The 23,727-nt window shown below is 38.0% G+C and overlaps 1 protein-coding gene across 17 annotated transcripts in view; it reads right to left on the minus strand.

The window, feature by feature from the left end:
• Positions 1 to 23,727, minus strand: part of DLG1 (discs large MAGUK scaffold protein 1) — a gene marked incomplete at both ends in the record, with an annotated part of 129,503 nt that overhangs the window by 41,067 nt on the left and 64,709 nt on the right. For 7 of the 17 annotated variants that reach the window (XM_079539479.1, XM_079539478.1, XM_079539477.1 and 4 more), the window contains 5 exons: positions 470 to 639; positions 1,776 to 1,900; positions 2,112 to 2,162; positions 5,964 to 6,017; positions 9,983 to 10,081. In XM_079539479.1, the coding sequence (XP_079395605.1) occupies positions 470 to 639; positions 1,776 to 1,900; positions 2,112 to 2,162; positions 5,964 to 6,017; positions 9,983 to 10,081 (499 nt within the window). The remainder of the gene's footprint in view (positions 1 to 469; positions 640 to 1,775; positions 1,901 to 2,111; positions 2,163 to 5,963; positions 6,018 to 9,982; positions 10,082 to 23,727) is intronic. The other 10 variants (XM_079539468.1, XM_079539482.1, XM_079539481.1 and 7 more) reach the window with 2 other exon arrangements.

Genomic DNA, 23,727 nt, shown 5'->3' on the forward strand with positions numbered 1-23,727 from the left:
AAGCTATAATATTCACAGAAGTTCTGAAAATCTGATTATCTTCATGCATTGTGAAAGACACACAAAGCAAAGCTATAACATCATAACTGATGCTTCAAAAACTGTTTTCCAACACATCCACATATAGAAACAAAAGAATACACCAAACCTTTTTTTAATCAAAGATCTAAGAAATTTACATTAAATACTTTACTCCTGTTTATAATGTACTTGAAGTTTACTAAATACTATCAGCAAAGCAATTGAACAACACACATTTTTAGAAGTTCAGTGAAAAATACATTCTACAAGAACAGCTCCAGAACAAACATGGATGAAAATTTGTGATATGCCTGCCTTAATTTGCATTATTTTGCATCTCCTAGAATTTCACATGCAAGGTTATGTGTTCTAAAGTTCTAAGTACTAAATGCAGAAATCTATCATCAACTCTATCCATCTCCTGAGGAGTTTTATACTTCCAACATACCTTTAGGGCCTTTTACAAGTTTTATTTCCACTACTTTTTCTGTCACTGGTTTTCTTCTTTTGACATACAATCGCACAATTGATCCCGCTTCCTTTAATGCTTCAACTGCTTTGCTGTGTGTCACATCACGAACATCAACCTCATTTACTCGTAGAATACAATCATTAACCCTAGAGACAGCAATATTCATGTTCAGCTGTTGTGTTATAGCAGAGCAGACTCACTAAGAGTCCAACATTCTACTGAAAATACACTAACACATGATAACATGTCAGATACATAGATTCTGCTTCAAAATTAAAGTAATTCAAAACAACGCTATAAAATTAAACATTAACGCTTAAAAAATAAAACAAAGGACGTATAAAACGGGAAAATACATAAATGGAATATTTTGTCCACAGTTTCAGAGGGTATTCTTTAGATGAAACATGAGAGAATTTTGTAGATGACTTTGTACAAACCACCTTTCATTTAGAGCTATAAAAAAAAGAACTTAAAGTCAGACGCTAGGCATTACACAATGAGAATTCACTAGTTTTAAACCATGATGTGAACAAGTCAAGCTCCTTTCCTGCTTTCCACAAGCTATTTAAGTGCTGGCTTTTCTTTCCTTTTAATGTGTTGCTGTAGTAACACTGAGCTCTCATTACAGTAAGTAGAATGTCTGACCCACTTGTCCCTAAGTTCTGCCAGATGTATCTTCTGACAGTGCCAAACAGGCTAAAACAAAGTCTTGAAATAAGCTTAATAAGACTAAAACACTTTGGTCATCAGGCATTTGCACAAAACAAGGTAGGAGCAAGTTCTGAAGAGAACAAGACACAAAAAAGCTAGGCTTACAACCAGCTTTTCTTATTTTATTTTTCCTCTAGGTGGTTATACAAGTTTACTGAGAGACTGCTCTAGATTTATACATAATTTCAAATAATTCATAAATGCATTTTGTTATTAATATGTAACTTCAAATCAAGTTGCAAATATCATTTTCTACTACCTAATGATGAATCAACATTTCCCTACTGGTAGTTAAGTAGCAGTATCACCCCTTATGTAGATAAGAAAATGAGGGGTACTGTAGAAGTACTCTATCAATTTAAACAAAAAATATGGTATGTATTGATGGTATGCAGTATCTCTGGAAAAATAAGACACAGAATGAAACCAAGCATACAAGAGAGCAATTGCTAAGCTCAACTTGTTTGAAATGCAATGTAATATGATAATTGAAGCAAAGAGAAAATGTTCTATCAACTGTTTGACAAATAATAAACATTTAGCAACCCGATACAGAAAGTCATCGTACCGTAATCTTCCATCCTGTGCAGCTGCACCTCCGGCTATAATTTTTGTAATGAAAATACCTGAATCATCCCCAATATGTGGGTTGTCTGTGCCACCTGCAATGCTAAAGCCAAGTCCTGAATTTCCCTAAAGGTAGAAGGGGAAAAATTACATATTTCTTTTTTTTTTTTTTGAGAAAAAATACTATATCTGCTTCAATATAAAACTAAATTTATATAATTTACCTGATAAAAATATTTTAATATCACAAATTGAGAGTTCTTTTAATATGTTGATTTTTCATATCTATGTGTTATAAACATGACAACAAAGTACAGGAAGACATTTAGTATATTACCCTTTCAAGAGTAATTTCTTCATACTCATAATCTGCATCTGTGCCATTGACCTATAAAGAAACAAAACCAAGACTTAGAGAATTTTATACATTCTACAATACAATTTGCTATGCTGGCAGCTCATTCCAAACCAAATCTCAGCTGGTTGGCACTGATCAGTGAGCTCAGGAGTGTGATTTTTCACACCGCTCTGTTCATGCATCATCGAGACACTTCCTGTATTAGTTTAAATGTAAAGTTCCATGAGCAGACTGTTTTCCATGGAACCTGCAAAGCAGAAACCTATTTCTGACTTGCCGAATAAAATGCTCTTGCTGTTCCTCAGGCCATATAGCAAGTTAGAAGTGAGAAAAAAAAGGGAATTGTAGTGTGAAGGAAAAATTGTATGAGAAAAGAAAGCAGTATTTTCAAACTATTGTTGCTCACAAACCAGAGAAAAATCAAATACTGATGCTTTACTGTATTTCTCACTGGAAATGAATAAAGTCCTTCTAAAGTAACATTCAACAATCATTTATGCCAATATTTATCATGTTACATATATATACTATAGTCCAACAAATCACAACAGGACTGAAAACAGAAGAGTCTAAAATAATATTTTAAACTCTTGATGAGAAAAACTCCTAGGAGTAAGCCATAGTAAGCCATGAAGAAAAGAGAAGCCCTGTTACCTACAATTCAGAAAGGATATCCCCATACTTTGCTGCCTACAGAAGTAGGACATGAAGAACAAGTGACTAGTATCTCAATTTCAAAAAACCCACAATTAAATGCCAAAATTCTTAACCATTTTTAATGGCTTAGCACTTTAGGAAGCAATACTAAGCAAGATAAGAAATAACATTTCTATAATTGTTTTACAAAGAATCTTCTCCATTCTTACTCTGCTTCTCCCACTTCACCCTGAACAAAATTAAGATCACATCTACAGCGTTTCTCATGTTTGTAAAACATATTTAATTTAATTTATTCCATATTTATTTCAGCAGCCAGAGCTGAAGACTCCATCATTTCACAGGCTGCCTAGTATCAGGCTCATTTACGCCTCACTACCGTTTTTCTTAACCTCTAATTACATCTCCCTTTACTGCAATACAACCCATATCCATTGCAGACCTAACAGATCATTATCTTCCTCTTTGCACAGTACCTCAAAAATGATATGTCTAATAGTTTGTTCAATGGAAAAGATACTCTGTTTTTAACACATGATATTTCTCCATTAAAAAGGAAAAGGTCTTGACCTTCGGAATACATGAAACCAGATCCATTACTACAACAACACCAAAGAAGCCACTGTGATCAAGATGTTTTTATGTTAGCTTAGTCCTTGAACTATTATCTACAAAAATGCCATGTGCTAACTGAATCAGTTGTCTAGTATTACAGCACCTGGGAAACGGTTCACGATGACTGATCAGCACCTGACATCTTTTCATTTTTTTTAAATAAACAAGGATGATTACTCGTTTCCCTGTTCGTCAACAAAAAGCAAGCCTAATGGATCTAAGCAAAACTCCAACTCAAATTTGAAATATATTCCAGATAATGGGAGTAAAGAAGAATCTCCATCATTTTTTATCTTTTACTTTAGCTCCCCAGTCAATATGCTTGTCAAATCGATTTTATCTAGTGAATTAAGCATTAGCACAGGAAGAGCTAGGGTATGTGAAGTGATAAAAATCACAGTCCTATTCTACTTTTTGGAAGTTTTGAAACGATCTCGTATTGCTGAGGCAAGCAATATTTGCAGGGTCTTTCTCTATATGAAAGAAAACATCACCGTATACTATGCAAATGCCGTAATTATGCCACATTGGAAGACTAGCAATTTTCTTTGAGGACCGATTGGTACTCCAGCAGACAGTGATAGGACAAGGGGAAACGATTTTAACCTAAAGGAGGGAAGATTTCAATTAGAATCACAGAATCATAGAATCACAAGGTTGGAAACGACCTACAAGATCATCCAGTCCAACCGTCTCCTCATCACCATTGCCACCACCAGCACTAAACCATATCACGCAGCACGTCATCCAGACGCCTCTTGAACACTGCCAGGTACAGCGACTCCACCACCTCTCTGTGCAGCCATTGCAGTGCCTGACCACTCTCTGAGAGAAATAGTTCTTCCTTATGTCTAATCTAAACCTCCTCTGGTACAACTTGCAGCCACTGCCCCGTGTCCTGCTCGTTGCCTGAGAGAAGAGGACAGGGGGATGTCTTTCACTGAGAGGACAGTGAGGTTCTGACGAAAGGCTGCCTGGAGAAGTTCTGGCTGCTCCATCCCTGGAGGTGCTCAAGGCCAGCCTGGGTGGGTGTGCTGGGCAGCCTGAGCTGGTGCTTGATCTAGAGGTTGGCAACCTGCACACACCATGGGGTTGGAACTTGGTGATTCTTCAGGTCTGTTCCAACCCAAGGCGTTCTATGATTCTCAGCAGCTCTATAATTCAGAAAACAAGAGCTGTGCTCTTGAATATTTGTTCATTGATGACTTTCTAGATTCAAGTGGGTTTTGTTCCTACTAGTAGTAAATGTTCCACAGTTTCACAGATGAACAATGCAGTTACCCACAGATAAGATTTTATGTTACGTACCATGTAACTATGTGGGAACCTAGAAAGATATGTCCAGGTTCTTTACCTCCTCTACTTACACAGTTGGTTAGACTATAATTAGGTATGGGTTTGCAAACTGGTAGTTTAGATAACAAATGGACACTCAAAATTATAAGCTCTGTTAGTCCTATTTTCTGTTGCTATTACTTACTGCTCTGCCCAGGTCTTCTGAAATGTGAGAGCATTTTTATTAATCACTTATCTTCCCCATGTAGTCTGTGTGTGTAGACACCCCACTTTCAGTATTCTTTCCTAAACCATCCGTGCCACATCACTAAAAGAGCCACACACTGCAGACTGCTGCTATCATCTTTTATTCAAGCAAGCAATTCATACTAAGCGCTCATTTATGAGCCAATTATGTCACTGTACTAATCTTTTGTCTTCTGCTTCAACTAACACATGCTTGAATGCTTCTGACAAGAGCAAGGTTCTTTATTTTGTTTGGTTTTGGTTGTTGTTTGTTTTGGTGTTTTCTTTTTTTAATATATATATATATTTTTTTAATTTACTTAGCAAGCATAAATCTGTGCTTTAATTACTAACACCTAGAAAGAAAACAAAATATAAGCTAGTGCAGATATTAACACTGTTTAAAAAAAACAAGGAAGCAGGGCATAAGGAACTGTAGGAGAAATGTACGGAAGGAAAAATTGACACTCATGTCAAACATGCGTGCATTCCAACGCTTCTGAAGTCTGTACCTGCCAGTGTTGAGTGTTGCTCTTACTACAGACCACATACTGCAGAACACGGATTTGAGCCTCCACCTAATTATACTTATTACTTACTGTTTCGCACAGATCCAACAATTTCTATGAATACATAGAGAACTATGAGCTTAAGTATAGCCACTGCATTGAGTAGTGTTTTATGAAAAGTGCAATGGAAATGGCACCTTAAATATTAAAGCATCTTCCTGTGCAGCTGAAGAAATATACTGTTCTGAGATTTCAGGGGCTCAGCATCCAACGAATTGCATTCTGCACTGTGTTGCACTGTCACACAGCAGTACCCATACAGAACCTCCCCCTTACAGTCTACACATTTTGTTTCTGGGTGTTTTTGTTGTTATTGTTGTTTGTTTTTTGTAAAACAGCTTTTTAAGGATTTCAGCTAAGTTAAGAAATCCACGTACTGTAAGGTAAAATAAGCATCATTGATCAATAACAAAAGATCTAAGCTACTCGCATTATACGAAATTGTAATTGAAAGGAAATGTATGCTTACATATGTTGGAGTGTCCAAAGAATCTGTATTCACCAGAACTGGAGGTGGGTTTGCCTTTAAAAGAAAAATTAAAAAATTATATATATTATACAACATAGGAGAAAATATGAACAGTAATTACACAATATTTGTTTTGCTGGGTTTCTCAGAGGACTGTTAAAAGGTAACCTCAGCTTAAGAGTCTCTAAAATGGACTCCTCTGAAACACTTGCTTCTAGCCTGAGGAAAGTGCTTGCTTGCCAAAGAAACACTCTGAGCTTATTTATGTTGTTTTTCAAGAGGATAAAATAAATAAATAAATAAACATGCCATAATTTGACACAATATCAGTTACTTGTGATGCAATATTCGAAATTGCTTTATAAGCCAGCATCCTGAATGCAAATGCTGGCATTGATCACATCTTTCTTCTACCAGGAAGTTTTTGCATTATTTTTGGTTTGTTTGTTTCAAAGCAGAATTATAAGCTGCAACAAGCAAACTTATAAAAGGAAACTTTTATGGAAGATCACCAAAACAGACATGAAAGCAATTCCATATCAGCAGACATTCACTCATGGCAGCATGTACTTCCATTGGAAATTTGTTATCAATTCATGGGCTGTAAGAAAGTTGGAGATTACTGCCATAGAAATGGGAAATTACATCGCATTCTTGCTGGCCGGGAAAAGGTAGAATAAAGAAACATTTTTATTCACTTCTGTTATTGAGAACGTTCCAATGAAAACGCGTTTTCAGCTGAAAGAAAATCCAAACAGTTTGGAAGAATTTACCCAAATGAGTCTGAAACAGATTCTTTACTTTTGCATAGACTATCTCCCTTACAATCAGTTGCAAGTTTGTTTTTTTTAAATTTTTATTTTTAATATATTAGATACAGTGAGTAGGATATAAACAATTTTTGGACCTCATCCTAACAGCAAGCACAAAAAGAGAAACGACAAGAGTCTGCATTCCTTCTGATGTAACTAGAGGTCCTTCCCACTGACAGAGGAGCTTCCAAGATCTACAGGCAGTGGTACTGGAAATGCTGGCATTGAGCCCGATGTAAGAACAACAAAAAAATACACAAAGGTGTGGAAATATATTCCACAAATAATGTTCAAGTATTAGGTCCAATACGGGATGCACAACCTCAGTGATACAACACAAAGTTCATCTCAACTCCATTAAAGCCGAATAAAGATCTTTTTATACGTATAAATATTTTTCATCTTTAAAATCAAGATATTCTTCATCTTTTTCCATCTTTCCGTGCGTACATACATGTATGTACATATCTAAGCATGCGACTCAGTTTAACTATCTGTAATAAAAGCTAGTATTAAACACACTCAAATACTTACAAAAACATGGCAGTTACAAAAGCCTCATTACCATTACAACAACATACCTCTGAGAAATACAGTTCCACTCCCAACATCCACAAAGGAGTGACTCAGACTGATGTGAAAATGAACTATCATTACCAGGCAGGAGTTATCGGTCTGCTATTAGGCTGATGTGTCAGAAGCTTGGCCTATAGCATTTACTAAGTACTAAAATCAAAAGGTATCTCTACTAGTTAATAGAGCTTATTTTAAAAAAGGAAACAAAATGGATGACACTTATGAATCTGTCCAGTTGCCACTGAATATCCTTCTCATATAGCAGTTCTTTCAGTATAAACACAGACCGACCTTATTCAGTACCTAAATCAAGTATTAGAAACCACTGTCATGATACAAAGCTCATCGAAGCAATCTATTGTATTAAAGAACCTGACTATTCTGTGTATTCAGTGACTAATTAGGAATCTAATCTCCAATGGACCTACAAGACCAGCATACATAATGTTTATTTTGTAGTAGAGCAGCATCAATCAGTTTTCAATTTATAATTTAAAAAAAAAACAAAATCAGGTCTATTTTTGAAGGTTTAACAAAATTTTTTAGATTGCACTCAATTTCAGAATTTATTTTAATTTTACAGTTCTGCAATAGGAAAGTAATCCAACAGAAGTGCCAGTGAAAGGTTTCAGAGAGTAAGCAATCAGCAAATACAAAATATCCTCCATTAAGTCACTGGTCTTAGCACTCCTTTGGCACTTATCCACATTCTCTGTCAGAGGGAACCATTTTCCATGATTTCCAAGCAGAAAGGCAAAAAGATTTGTGCCAGCCATTTCCAAAGGCAGGGGTGGACACTGCAAAGACACAGAGCAGCATCTAACTCAAAATAGCAAATGCTTTTGGAAGGAAGACCTGGTATTTCGGTCTGTTATGCAAGACTTCTCCAAATTACCCAACAGTTCCGACCTACTGTGCCAGTGCTTGTTCAAATATTTAAAAGCCATTTGACAAGTTTGTTTACAAGCAGACTTGGGCTTGCCTAAGGGCTGAAGTGACTAACAAAGTAATGTATCTGTTTCACAAAAAATGCATCTGCCAAATCCAAAGTTGATAACTTCCTATGATATTTTCTAATTGCTTAGAGTTATGTATGATGCAGGATTCTACAGCTAACTCCTGTGGGCACCCGCACACACCCAGCAGACAGAGGCATTGATCACTCGATTCTCACTGTCCTATCTGTAAGCCAGCACCAGTCAGCAGATATGCAGACTGTCAATGGCAGTTAAGTAGTGCCAAAGAAAACTATATATATATTTATATTCTCCACGTATATATATACACATAAGTATATATGGTAGTGCTTATTATTACGATGATTTTAAACTCAATTTAGCTGACAGTACCCTGAAAGTAAATGTTACTGGAGACTCAACTATCTTTACTCATCAGATCTGACAGCAGAGTCCCACTGGGTGCCCTGGTCTGTCTGTCTTGTATGTGATGTGGACAGAATGCCTCCAAAAGAAGGAAACAGATTTGACAGTAATCACATTTCTGGTCTGCCTGGTAAGAAAAGTACTGGTGACAGATGCATGTAAACACCTATCCACTAGGAACTGGACTTTAAGAACAGACTAAAACCTTCTGATAAATTACTGGATTGAGTAAAATTTATAGAGATTGCCACTTGTTGCAAGTTCTCCACGCAGCTTGAAAGTGGATTTTTAAGGAAAAATTACTAATGTGCAGACTACAGAAATATCCCAGTATTATTCTTGACAGTTAACTCTCTTTTAGAGTTAACGTGTATCTGTCACCAACCATTCCAAGAGGTGCACATTCTCTTCAAAGGTGTGCCCCTGTCACTGGTTATTTTTGCACTAAAATTTACAATAAAAGTCCAAATAAAAATAGAATGGTTTTCATTTCCAAAAATGTACCGCTGCTTATCTCAAATTATTTCCACAGAGATAATTTATCTCTTATCTCCACAGCTAGCCATGCTGCAGTGACACATTCAAAATTATATGCAAGAATTTACTGTTAACTCATGTTTACAAATTACTCCTACATTCTGGCAACTTTGGTGGTGATACGCATTCTGTGGTTTGTTTTTGTGTTGGCATTGGGTGACCTAAAGGATGACACCCAAGAAGTGAAGCTCAGTCTGTGAAGTAAATCATTAGGAATAGAGTTTAAAAATGCAACAAAAAAACACCTTTTATATCTTAGTGTGCCCCAATCATATTAATACCAACAACAGAAATGGAACAGAAGAGAATAGGAGAAAAAAATCAATGAAAGACATTTATTGAGTATATGAGATGAATTGATAATTTAACTAATGCATCAGTCAGGGTGAGTGACTGACTCTAGAATAATTCTACCTGAACACAAAATACCCACTTCTTTACTTTCTTCCCATTCTTTTGGGGTGTGATTTTTGGTTATTTCACAAAATGATCAATATTCCTCTACATGTAATACATAATTTTTAAATGGACTAAAATCTGCTATAAAACAAAAAACAGGATGAAACAGTAATGCATTACTAATTTAACTATTTCACAGTTCATCTAAAACCTGAGCCAGAGTAGCAAAACATCAATTTAAACAAAGGAATGAAATAAATCACATAAATAAGAGCAAAACAAATTTATCAAAAACAACAAAAAGAATAAAAACCTGTGGTATGGTGGATGGGATGACAGTGGTCTCAGCAGGGACTGGTGGGACAGGGATCACAGGGACAATGGGAGAAGAGGAAGGAACAGCTTCTGTGGGCTAAAAATCACCAATAACATATCAAAAACAAGGAAAGCTCGCAAAACATTTTCAAACAAGCAAAACTTAAGTTTAATACATTTAAGAAGAAACTGAACAAACAAAATGATTTGAAAACTATAACTATAGCTGAAAGAAGACAAAAAGCAACATGCTCATGTCAAAGCGCCCAGGGAAGTGAGGCACATCCACGTCACTTGTTTATACCAAGCTACTCACCTGGCAGTGCAGGGTACTAAGGTTTTAGTGGTACAAAAGAAAATTTGCTCACATCAGTGGACAGAATGAAGGTTTTTGTGGGCTGGTTACACAACATAAGCCTCTCAGAATTATACAGCAATGAACAAAAAAAGGGATGCAATGACTGAAGTTGATAGCACAGAACAAAGTTAAATTTTGTTTTTGATAAATGGGAAAAATCAAAGGTACTTTGGAATTTCCAAACTAAGCTCAAGTTTAAGAAAATCTTTCCCTCAAGCACGTTGAAGATCCTAACAGTGATTCATCTAATCATTTCGAGGACCTTTATATAGGTTTAGCATACAAATATACAGCACGTCTTTGGCTGAGTAGGATTTTGGGTTGGGACATTCTAATTCAAACAGGAAAGCTACTAACACATAAGCTACGAGGGAACAAGACTCCAAATAGCATTCTGGGCAAAATGTTGATTCAAATCATTCTGGAGGTGCTAACATTCTGGTTGTCAACAAGCTGTCAACAACATAAACTGATGGCAACCACCATCAGAATCCCAAGCTGAACAACAGATCAAAGTTCTCTGCAACTCAGCTGTTCCAAGACATTCTCTTGAAAATATGCTGAAGTATAATGACAAAATGAAATTACTGCATGCTGAAAGTAAATAAATCCCCCAAACACATAAGTACAAAGCATTTTAAAAGTTCAGGTTTTTTTAGAACACAAGGCAACATACATCAATAGCATAACTATAATAAAGAGTAATAGCAAAGGTTAAAGAAACCAAACACCACCTAAGGGAAGTAACCCTTATAAAAAACAACCGTGGCATTTCGATGTTTGTTTTTTCTTTCCAGCTCAATCTAAAATTAACAGTTGGTGAAAAATTTGCAGCTATTGAAAGATGATAGAATAAGGTATCTTTGATGTCTTGTGAGATTATTACTAATGTCATTTAACTGTGCTTACGAGGACTGCAGTAAAATCTTTTGTGTGCTTAAGTAACGGAGGAGAAGAGTACCAGAATCTAATTTGGTCTAGAAAAACACATCTCCCAAAAGATGTGGGGCATGCTCAGTGCAACAAACCTCCAGTTATCAGGAGATCAATGGTGCAACCTTTAGAGGACAGATCAAATTAAATGGCTTCAGTAGTTACTTAGCCCACATACACAAAAATAAACCTCCTCTTCAAGTCTGTCTTGCTCCTGTGTGAGCAGAGTAAAACTCCATTAACCAAACGGTCAGATATTAAAATACAACACTAGGGGCAAAAAGTTAACCATGAGCAGGTTAGAAATGCCCTTCTTTACAGTTACAGCTTCCGGAACAAGAGAAGGTGGGAAAAAAAAGCCCATGTTATTCTCGGACCACAAAACCACTTGTTCTTTGGCTCAGCAAAGTAACTGACTGGTGCAGTAGAAGTTTTCTTTGTACACCAATCCACACACCTACCATCGTACTCATGGCAGCTCTACTTCTATGCTTCATTTTTTCTCAGTCCCTAATGCCCTGTCTCTCTGGGTTTCTAATTCCCTGTCACTTCAAGAACTTTCCCAAACAGTTCCAATTCTAATTGTTGTTATTAATCTTATAAAACTGCCGTTGTTCATAACCCTTTGTGATTTAAGGCTCCAGTCTTGTGAGCTGCCAGCACAGTCACCATTTTCTCCTTGATGCTGTTGATTTGGTATCCACTTTGCCTTAGCAGCCTGCCTGCTCGACCCAGCTGCCTGACAACATGCTCCTCCACCAGTGTGTGATGAGCAAACCCAGGCTAAGATAAGACTGTCTTCACTTAAATGTGAGCAGTTTTATGGAGTACAGGAACTGATGCAGGCACTATGGCTACTACAAGGCAGACAGGAAACGGTAGAAGAGAGGAAGCCCAGCCTTGAAACACACTTATGCTAAATTACTTCAGTTTTACTGCTTGACTTACAATTCACAAAAGTGGAAAATTATCTGAACCATTTAAGTAAAGCTTTTAATTATTCAATTACAGGACTCACAAAGAGTTTCTTTAGTGCCATTTTGTACTTCAGATAGGCTAATTTAACTACATATTTTAGAACCCCCTCTTTGCACACAATTCCACTACCCTGGCTTTTGATACAGACCACAGTGCTACATGAAATTTAACTTTGGGGACTATAATACTATGGAGGATGCCAGACACTCTCAGAAAAGCAAGAAGCTAGTAATAAAACACCCACCAAATCACCCAGAAGGGAACACTTTCTGGAATGCATACAGGTAAAGTATCGGCAGTAGAGACAAGAGAGTTGTTGCAACTTTTTACAAGACAATAGCATGCCATATCCAAGATGCTGCACCATCACTGTGATCAGAGCCCAAACTAGAACAGGAACAACGGAACCCTACAAGGGCAATTAGCAGACATCTGCAGACAAAGAAGCAGCATCTGGCATGTTTCAGTTAGCAAAGTGGGCTGCAACACTGACAGCTGCTTACACGCTGAAACAATACATCCAGTCTGCACGCATGGGGTAGGTCATAAGACATTCGTGTTCCACAGCAGTAGTGGCACTCAGGCTCAGGTCTGCATGTGCTGCACATGTCCCCAGACACACCTCTGTCTACTCCTCCTTCCCAGAGCAGGGCTAGCGCACAGCATACAGCCTCTTCCAGGGTAGGCATGCAGACACTCCGCACTTCCCTTCCTTTCCTTTCCCAGCACCAACACTCTTCAGTGCACCTGAAGGTGAAGCAGCAGAACAGAACTTCTGCAGATATGAGCCCCACAAGCTGTATGTATGAAGGGGAAAGAGAGATGCTGCTAGGAACGGAAGAGACAGCATAACCCAAGAAAGAGGGGAACCCCTCAGTATCTGTTTTTTCTACATTAGTATATATTTTTCTGTGTCCCCTTGGAGAAAGACCAAGAAAGACCAAATCACTTAAAGTGAACTGGGAGTGGGAAAGTGCAGGGCCAACAGAAGAACTAGCTTTGCTCCTTAACACTGCACCCAAAAACCATCACCTGATCACTTTGGATTATTGATTAGTAACAGACAATGCAAGAAATTATGTGGTTTCTAACCTAGAAAGTCTTAATAAGAGAAGAATACTAATTTTACTTCGCTATGCCACATAATCAGCCTGAAAATGATTATGTGTTAACCACACTCGTATCCACGAGAGCAGCTGAACAGGCTCCAACAGCCCAAGGCACCACTCTCAGTGCTCTCCTTCCTAGGAATTTCAGAGAAAACACATTTAATAATGTTCCTCCAATGTTTAGGAATTTGCTAAATAAATACATTACATTATTCTCAAAGACAAAAGCTTATCCTCAAAATAACTCAAAACTAATACATCTCTGACTACAACACTGAATAATTCTGCTTTAAATGGACAGAAACCTACTTATGCTATAGAAACAGTAATGTGCTAATTAAAAATGTGTGAAACAAACAGTAGCACATTTATGACAGACTACATTATATATATTATATATATGAGTACACAACTTGAACACTAATACACTAAGTGAATCTGACAGTGGAAATAAATGCATGAAAATCTGTATTAAAAAATTATTTTATTACAACAGTCACAAGAAATTTTGTTGGGTACCAGTGTAACGTGATAGACATTCTAATTGTATAAATTAAAAAATAACCAACTTTACAAGTTGCACTTTATAAGTTTAAGAAAAAATAATTTAATAATGCATTTCAAGCTAATTAAAATTATGGCAGTAAACATCTTCAGATCTAATAGCAAGGTCCAGACCTTGTGAAAAGAAATAACACTCCCATTTTCTCATCAACCAACATACACAGTAAGACTTTCTGTGAGGAAATGCCAACTAACCCAAAATGAATCAAAGCACCAAACACACCTGGCAGCAGATCAGCAGATCAAATTCCACGATGCTGCTCTTCTTCAAGTACCAGAAGATAACATTTTGGAGAATAAAACTAAAGCAAATCATACCTTCCTCCCTTTCATTAAGTTACTATCTGAAAAGAACACTGCACAGAGTGCAATAATCCTAATGGGAAAATAGTGACTAGAAATACCCCTTTGCCAAGATGGACTTCATTAATTACTACTCTGATCGCTAATCATAACACATGGGGAAAAAAAGGCAACAGCAGGATTAAACTACAGAAAGAAGTATGACATATTATCCAGTCTGCATCACACACATCTCATCTCATCTTACAAGAGCACATCTTTCAAAACTGTGCATCTCTAGGAGCCTAAAGCAATACGTACCTTTTCTAAGTAACAGTTAGAGCACGAGCCATCAGACAGCCAACCACTAGCAGCTTTAACTTTTGCTGTGCTTTTTGTAGGACTCTTTTTTACACTATCGCGCAGGTTAGTAAATTTTCCTCTGTGTTTGGAAGCGGTTGGAAGTGTGGACGAACTAAAAGACGTATGAAAGCCCAGTGCCTGCTGCTGATGCTGGAAAGGCTGCTTTGGCTGCACGTGGCGATTCTGATGTATTTCCATTCTGGGGTTCCTGGTTAAATCAGCTAGCTTGAGCGTTCCCATTTCACAGCCATCTGTAGCACCACAGTGTCTGTAGTTGCGACAGTAAGTAGTCATGAAACTAGCAACACAACTGTCCTTTCTGGGAGAAAATGCAGGGAAAATAAACCAAAATATTGCCTCCTGAAGAAGTTAAAAATATTGTTTCCTGGATTATGGTCGTAGGAACAAAACCCAACAGTGAATGCTGTTTTAGCTAGGACTGCATGTAATGTACTCTCTCACGCTATTTAAAGAGCACCATTGAACCACCACACAACAGTCAATTTGCTAGGCATAAATAATCAATGCAATGCACAAATTATTGAATAGATGGCAAAACTCATCTGACTATTAAAAGGCAGCTATGAAAGGTTATAGTCATTTTTTCTCCTACATGAAATCCCACTATTCCTAAACTTTGTTGTATTTTTACAATATCTCTGATATTTGCTGCTAGAAAATATTTTAAAATGTTTATTCCTCCTTGGCAAACTTTACGGGGGCTGAATTACTTTGTGTTCATCTGTTAAAGGCTCTCATTGCCATGAATACCTCAGCATTGTGAAATCACGATTTTAAGATACTCACTGTTTAAAATAATAGTTTAAAAATCATAGCAATTACTTTTTTTAAAGTTCTTCATTAATTTCATTGTTGATTCAGCTTTTAGTCTCACAGATGCTTTATCTAATGCATTTTAACCCTTGTTTTCAAAACAAAACCCTCACCTCTAGAAAAAAAAGCAAAGCGTGTACAGAGGATTTAGCTGGATACAATCATACTGATGTATATCTAACTTTACCAGCCCATTGTAAATCAATCCTTCTAAAAAGAGATAAGGCTTAAAAGTTAAGTTCCCAAAGACTACATGAAAATTGGCATCCAAATAGGGCCACTTCCTTGCTGAGGCTCACTGCAGGAAGAGGTGGGTTCCCACCCGCACAGCTCCAGGGCAGCACAGCCCAAACTATCAGCCTTATGCCCTATGGGTCTGATGCAGGAATATGCTGTGCATCTGAATATCTATCTGGCACTGGGCATGGTAAGAATGAACGTTAGCTCACAGAAAACAAAGCTTTATTAGGTCAGCTGTGCTATGATGAAGCAGAGAGATTTTATCCGTTCAAAGCATTAAAACAGTATTTTCCTTTCCATCGTACACTCTACAGTAAACCTGGCTACAGCAATATGAGTCAGCATAATTATTACACAGAAAATTAAAAAAAAAACCCCTAGAAATACAGACTTTTGTACTAACATCTACAGTTATTTATAGCATGGATATTAAGAGAGAAATAAGAACTGACAGATGCTCCTCTAATCACCAAGAGCTGCCACGTCTCATCTTCTACCCAGAATGGATGTAATCAAGAGCTGCATATCAGATCATTAATGTGATACTTAAAAATATAGAGACAGAAAGGTTTCTTGCCAGTGACAGAAAGCTGGGAACATGTTGGTCACACAAAGCCTCACAGATGTGGATTTATGCACTGCAAGTAATGTCTTCTACCTCTGCCTCTGCAACAGAGGAGGGAGAAGGATGAGAGCATCCTGCTAACACTAACAAGCAGATGTACACTGATCGTAGAGAGACCTCAGATTTCATTACTGAAGGGCAAAAAGGCAGAGGGAAAGATAAGCACATTGGGAATGTGCACAGAGGCCAACAGTTCAAAATGAGCACATCACAACTAATTTTTCCTCCTTGAAGAAAATTCCCCACATACATTCATAGAGAGCAAATGTGAGGTACCAACTTTGCAGAAAACACAGACTAACTACCTTCCTGTTTCAAGTGAAAATCAGCTTTGAAATGCACTAATTGAAAGTGTGAAGAGCTGCTGGATACTGTGTTCTTGGAAACCCAGCTGTATTACTTGAACTCTCCTCCAGACAAAAGGGAAGACACAAGAATTCACACCTTCAGGCACACTGACCTCAGTAGCAAAAGAATAAAGGTGATATGGCAGATAGCTGATAATTGTACAAAGAGATTTCTGGAAGTCCATGTGTTTTTGGTCCCTAATACCACGACAATAAGATACCAATTATTAAAAACAAACAAACAAAAAAAACAGAAAAATTGAGGGAGCAATGAAGGTTAGTGTTCTATGGGTACAGAAAGAGAATCACGGTGACAGAAACATGGGCAGAAGAAAGAAATTTATAATAAACACAGAGCAAGGTTTACACAGAGCAATCTTGATGAAAACAAAATGAAAAGATATTAGCAAAAAAAAAGACAACAAAAAAAAACAAGGAAGAAGAGAAAGCAGAAAAGGTAAGAGGAATGCAGAGATCAGACATTTGAGAGTCAGAGATTATTCTGCCAAATTACATTCACACGAATGATGTAAGGCAACGCCTGCCTTGATGTTGTACCAGCAAAAGAAAAATCTGTGGGGGAGCAGAAGGACATATGGATGATTCAAAGAAAGAAAAACAGTTATGTAACAAAAGCGGCACAGATTTGACAAGATCCTCCTCTGACTGCAGAAAGTCTGTGAGTGTTCTCTGCAGACTGCATTAATGGCAGCATGAGCTGCTTCACCCCACCGCCAAGTGCGAAGTGATTTCACGTAAGTAGAGGGGGTTCAAGATGCGGCTGTGCTGCAGTCGTACCCGCAAACTGAACTACCTGTTGCTAACATGGAGGTGAATGATATTCGTTCTTTTAAATTACTACAGAAACAATTTGCACTGATCACTTCAACCAGGCATTTTGTAACTTCTTCTTTAAAATGCACAACACAGAGTTTTTTGCAGCAATCTGGTAAAATGCCAATCATACATCAAGTAGTATTTCTTCAGAATCACTTTCTTTCCATACTCCGTAACAGCCACCCTATAGCTGGCAACAATATCTGTGTACAGGGAAACCAGAACTCATTGTCTGACTGACCGTGTCTACTGCAAGGGTCTTTTTCAAGTCCAGGTAACCTTCAAGAGCCAGCGTCTGTTACTTCAAAAAGAAACTGCAATGCTTAAGAGAATTCTTCAAAAATAATTCTGGGCTTCACTCCTCCCATTGCCTTTCAGCAGTTACCACACACACTGCAAGTTCTGTTAATAGAACTCGACAGATAAAGACCAGCCCACATTCCTTACAAGTTCATGCAAGTAGAAAATAAAGTATCCACAAAAGTGAACAAAACCTAAAAAGTAGGAAGGTAGGAAGAAATAATTTTGATTCAAAATCCACTGACAGGACTGAAAATAAATGCAATATTTTATTTCCAGGGATACATTGTTTAATTGCATATCTTTCTGTGAACTACATCCTTGAATGCTACAGAACATTTCACTAGTGAAGTCTGCCACCTGAAGAACTTTGCATCAATCTTGCTCAACGCAATGGAAGTCAATATTCATCTAAGCATATCGTCTGGGATAGACAGGCTGCTTGGTGGGGTCTAAAGTTGGGAAGAAGGAGGCACAGCTGCCATCCATCCTTACTTAGAAGCCACGTTAAATGTATACTACCCAGAACACTGAAGACAAGGGACGTGAACACTGCTGCACCATCCATACCATGCTCCTCCTGAAATCAGTGCCATTCTGAGGCCCGGGCAGGACTGCAGTAAAAACTGCACCTCTGTGAGCACTCGTATGCTGAAGACACCCAGCCAGCACAGTAAATATGACTAAACTGTAGCCCTTGTTTTCTTTGTTTGTTTAAAAACAAGGCAAGAAATTGATTCTTTAACCTACTTTTCTACTCAGATGCCACAGCACTTTACAATTAACTCAAGTGAACTTAAAACTTCAAAGTTAAAAAAAAAAAAAAAAAAAAAAACAAACACAAATAGCTTTGATGGGGAAAACAGCAACAGTGGAATATCAGGAAAATCGCAAATGGTGAAGATGACCTCAACTGATTTAAGGACAAATGAGCAATTTATTTACTGTCAATGCCCTGCTACAATCTTAATCATACAAAAGAAATCCATTGAGGACCAATTTGTACCATAATTACTGCAGTCAAAAGTAAAGCAACAAAGGCAGTGACAGTAGGGCTGCTGTTACTTGCTGCTGCCCAGTAAAAAAAATTTAGGGAAGATAAACTGCTATATCCATAAGCAATAGCATAGGAGAAGAAAGGCTGTCCAGCAGCACATAGGATCAAGTTCTACCCTGTAGCAGTAGAGCTCTTCTAAGAGATAAGTGGACACCTGCCACGTGTCAGTGGGAGGCTGGAGCCCCAAAGCAACTGGCAGCTCTCACATGGTGCCCAGTTGCATCTTCATGGGTAAAACCTTCAGGTGCTGAGAACTGCATGCAAATATGAGCAATAATTGCAAAGTTTTGGCAACCAACAACCCATATCTCTTGCCTCCGTCAGGATCTGAAAACGGAAACTTATCAACTGAATTCCACCCTGAATAATGCTTTGTCCAAAGGAGGGTACCAGCCCCCTCCAAGCCTCGTGTCCAGGAGTTACACAGTTCAAAATAATTTGCCCTGTTAGCATTCTGAAGGACTTCAAAAGCTTCAATGACTGAAAGTAAGCCATATTCCTAATGTAAATGCAAAGTTAAGTCTGGTTTTAATAAAGGTAAATATGATTTTGGTTTTTCAAATTCCTCAGCTAACATCCAGCATCAAGCCCTTGCACCAAAGGTTAATCACTAACATTCACCAAGCAGCAGTGAACTTAAGTTCAAAACAGAATTACAAGCTCCTCACTAAGGTTCATAAGTGCTATGAGAATGAATTTAATGTATTTAATTTATTATTTGACACAAAGCCATTTAAACAACATCACCCTTAAGAACTGCAGCTTCCATTATTACTCTGAAGAGCCCACAAATATATCCAGGCAGTGTTTCAGCATCAGAAAGAAACCAAGCAAAGGAAAAATGTGCTCTAAGTCTTCATTACAGAAAAATAAGAACACTCTAAGATGTCTTGAGACTGGTGTTCTTCCGTATCTTTACCAATGATTTAGAGTGGGTCTGAGTGCACCCTCAGCCAGTTTGCTAATGACACCAAGCTGAGTATTGCTATTGACACAATAGAAAAAAGGGAGGCCATTCAGAGGGACCTGGACATCCTCGTGAAGTGGGCCCAAAAGAATCTAAAGAGGTTCAGAGAGGCCAAGGGCAAAGTGCCGCACTTGGGTCAGGGCAATCCCAGATATGCATATGGACTGGGACAAGGAAAGAAGGACTCGGTGGTTCTGGTAGATGAAAGCCAGACGTGAGTCAGCAGTGTGAGCGTGCAGCCCAGAAAGCCAACAGTATTCCAGGCTGCATCAACAGACAAGTAGCAGCAGGGCAGGGGAGGGTCCCCCTCTGCTCTGCCCTTGAGGCCGCAGATGGAGCGCTGTGTCCAAATCTGAGGCCACCAGTAGAGTAAGGATGCTGGAGCGAGCCTCACAGATGCTCAGTAGCACCTCTCCTATGAAAAAAGGTTGAGGGTGTTGGGGGCGTTCAGCCTGGAGAAGAGAAGGCTCCAGAGGGACCTTGATGCAGCCTTTCAATACTTAAAAGGAGTACACAAAAGAAGGAAGACAAACTTTACTCCGAGGTTGTGAAGCCCTGTTGCTGCTGCCCAGGAAAGCTGAGGATACCCCAACCCTGGAGGTGCTCAAGGCAGCACACTTTTGTTCTTTATAATTCATTCAAATAGAAAAAGGTTACCTGTATGTAGCTCTGAGACTAGGAAACAACAACTCTCAATACTAGGAATACATCAGTTAATTTTAAAAACTATCACACTACTCTTCTCAAAATTTTGCAGAGCTTTCATTTGCTTGTTTTGGTCTTTTGTTGAAATTCAATTACTCTGTAAGAAATATTACTCATAAAATATTAAAATGACACTTACAAACCACATCCGTATAAAGCACAATCCTTTTCTTTAGAGTAAGAAACTTTAGGTTCCCTTACTCAGAGTACCTCATTGCCCCTGACGGTGCAGCCTTAAAACAGTGATTAAGTGTCTGAAGGAAATGCCAAGTTGGGCATGGACAAGTTATTATTTATTTTACTGATAACTGTACTATTTTGTGAGAAAAATTAGCTGCACAAAAATTGCCTTATCCAGAAGTTTGCCCTAGAACACCGAGCATAAGCAGAATGTAATTTATCTCACATTAATGAACAGCAAAAAGAAAATCACAAGAAAAACCACTTTCAAGAATGCATTAATTAAAATTCATTAATTACTTCAGAAAGCAAGTGTCCGAAAATTTTAATAAGTTAATTACTTTATTTACACATAAAGTGTCTTTATACCGAAGCCACTCCTTACTTCATTTACAAAAAGCTTCAAACAAGCAGCATTAGCATTTTATCTTTACACATGCTGAATTCCTCCCAAACAGAGACGATTAGGTACTTTCACTACAGACCTGACAGCTTTATATTACTGTGCAGATGTTTTGCCCTATCACTGCTCAGTGCTATAGCTAAAATCCTTACCATGCAATTACTAGCTAGGTACCACATTTCATTTTATTCATTCTTACACCATGGAAACACTGGAAGCTGCCTCACTTTTGCTTCCATGACAACATGCAGTTATAATGCTGTCTCAAATAAGTGCCATTATACAACACATTCAGCCTCTAGAATGAGTCATAAGAGCCCTGCAACTTTTTAGTAAAATAGGCACCTTTTCTGTACTGCCAAACACTCATGGTCCTTAGCAAATTAAGCTATTACACAACGGGTGTAATGCTTAGTATTACTTGTGAAAACTCCACAAGTAAATAAGAAATAAATAACAATGCTGTTGTAGTCATGTATACTGTGTATAGTTTAGAAAAGAACATGATCTTTTCAGCATTACAATGGAAAATAAACACTCCTGTATAATTCTAATCTTACAATGTTGAATAAAAAAAATATATATTTTTAAAAGAAGGTCTACAGAGAGACTGACTTGTGGTCCATAATTATACGTTGGCATTTCATCTGGATTTCAGGTGAATTACTGCTCAGGGACACCAAGGCTCAGGTTTGATCACTTTGGATGTGATGGTGGGCAAAAACAATCATGGCCCTTCCTTAGACAGCTCGTACACAAGCTGCTTAACTTCTCAAACACCACAGGAAACCTGAGCCAGTCTTTCCAAATTTTCTCATATTCCACATTAAAGCAGCTCATACAACTCGTTAAGTGGAAACAGACAGAGTCAGCTCCATTTGAATTTAGGTTGTCTAAGTACATCCACTTGTATCCAAACTGAGTGCAAATGTCCCTCAGAATGCTCCCTGCAGTTGCCCAGGTGGAGCCAAGGGCTGCGGCTCAGCGCTGCCATGTGGTGAGCCTCGTCTGGTGAAGAAGGCTGCACTGCCAGCCATGAGGCTCTGATTAGCTAACCTTATTTAAAAAAAAACCAAAAACTATTAATCAACCACCTATGCCTCTGTTTCTCATAGCTCTGCCAGGCATACAAGCACCCCACCCCAGATCATTCACGAACATGACCTCATGGGACTCCAGTCCCAGATGAAGGGACCTGTTTTAAGCAATTGAAAACCTACAAAATATTCTTCCCCCTTATCTCATAACATCACTAATTTTAACTGCCTTTAATCTAAGAACTATTACTTTCAAATACTTCTATAATTATAATGACCTTCTGATGACTAAATGATCCCGTGCATGCTTTTATCTACGTTCCCTGCTTTCCAAGCAGTCTAGAAGATCAGTGAATGCTCATTTTTCTTTACAAAGAGAATCCGACTTCTTCTCAAGGTATCTTTTTTTTTATCCATCTGTTAATTCTTTTTTAGTAATCATTTCCCACAGAAATCAGAACTGCACAGCTGCAGCCTCAGAGAATACAACTCAGCACCTTCTCAAAAGGGCATCGTATTTGCTTTTCAAATTTTTTTATTTCTAGGAATACTCAGTTTAAACAAAAAGGTCACATATAATATGATGGGCCCTTCATCCGTAATAAACATAAGTTCCTTCAGAAATCCTGTGTAAATGTCATCACATATTGATCATCTGTGCTTCTTGCCAAATTAATTTAAACTCTCTCCTATTGGCATCTGATTTTTTTTTTTTTTTTTTTTTAAGCACAGGAAATGAATCATAGTAACTACTCCCAGCTCAAACGTGGGACTGCCCCAGCTGTAATTTTGGCTTGGATAAAAGCATCTGCTTTAGCATCCCACACCTGGGAATAGTTACCTAGGAAAGCGTTATCACCATCAGCAGTGGGAGCAGTAGTATTTCACAGTCAATTTGCATTCCACTTTATTTAGGATGAAATCACTTTAAGTGCTGCTCTGTAATGGTTCTCAATGTACTGAAGTTTTTAAAAGCTCTACGCAGATTTTCCCTCACAGCATTCAAAAAGAGTAACAAATATGAAAACACGGAGAATTCAAAAATGGCAAGATCAGCTTATGAAAGAGACAAAATAAGTCATATAGGTCTGTTATCTGCCTAGAGAATGCGTCAGCTCAACTACATCCTAACGTGCAGCGAAACTAAGGACAAACAGTACACAGACAAGCTGTGGAGCAACCTATTGCATTAGAGAAGGGGGTTACATGCAGTGAGATGAAATTCAGTAACAGCTCAGGTCACATGGAATAGCAATAGGCAGCACACAGGCACCCTGAGGAACACAAAACTGGAAAACAAGTCCAGAAGTACTTGAGTTGGTCATTTACAAAACAAATGTAGGCCTTCAAACTTTTATTTAATTTTTTATCTATTAAATGTTGAGCCTAATACATGGAACCTTGAGTCTTTCAAACAGCCAGGGAACACACTGGGATTTTGTGTCAGAGCCCAAGCAGTTACTGAAGGAACACAAACTAGTTGCAAGATGTGAAGCAAACGTGGAGGACTCCCCGTCAACAAGTAACAGTGACTCAGGGTCAAGGCATAAGCACTGGCAACACATACTACCATGCAGGTCTCAAAACGTTGAAGTAGAATAAGGAAGAAAACTTCTCTCAAGAC

This window comes from Tetrao urogallus (assembly GCF_951394365.1).
Source record: "Tetrao urogallus genome assembly, chromosome: 9".
Lineage (NCBI taxonomy): Eukaryota > Metazoa > Chordata > Aves > Galliformes > Phasianidae > Tetrao > Tetrao urogallus.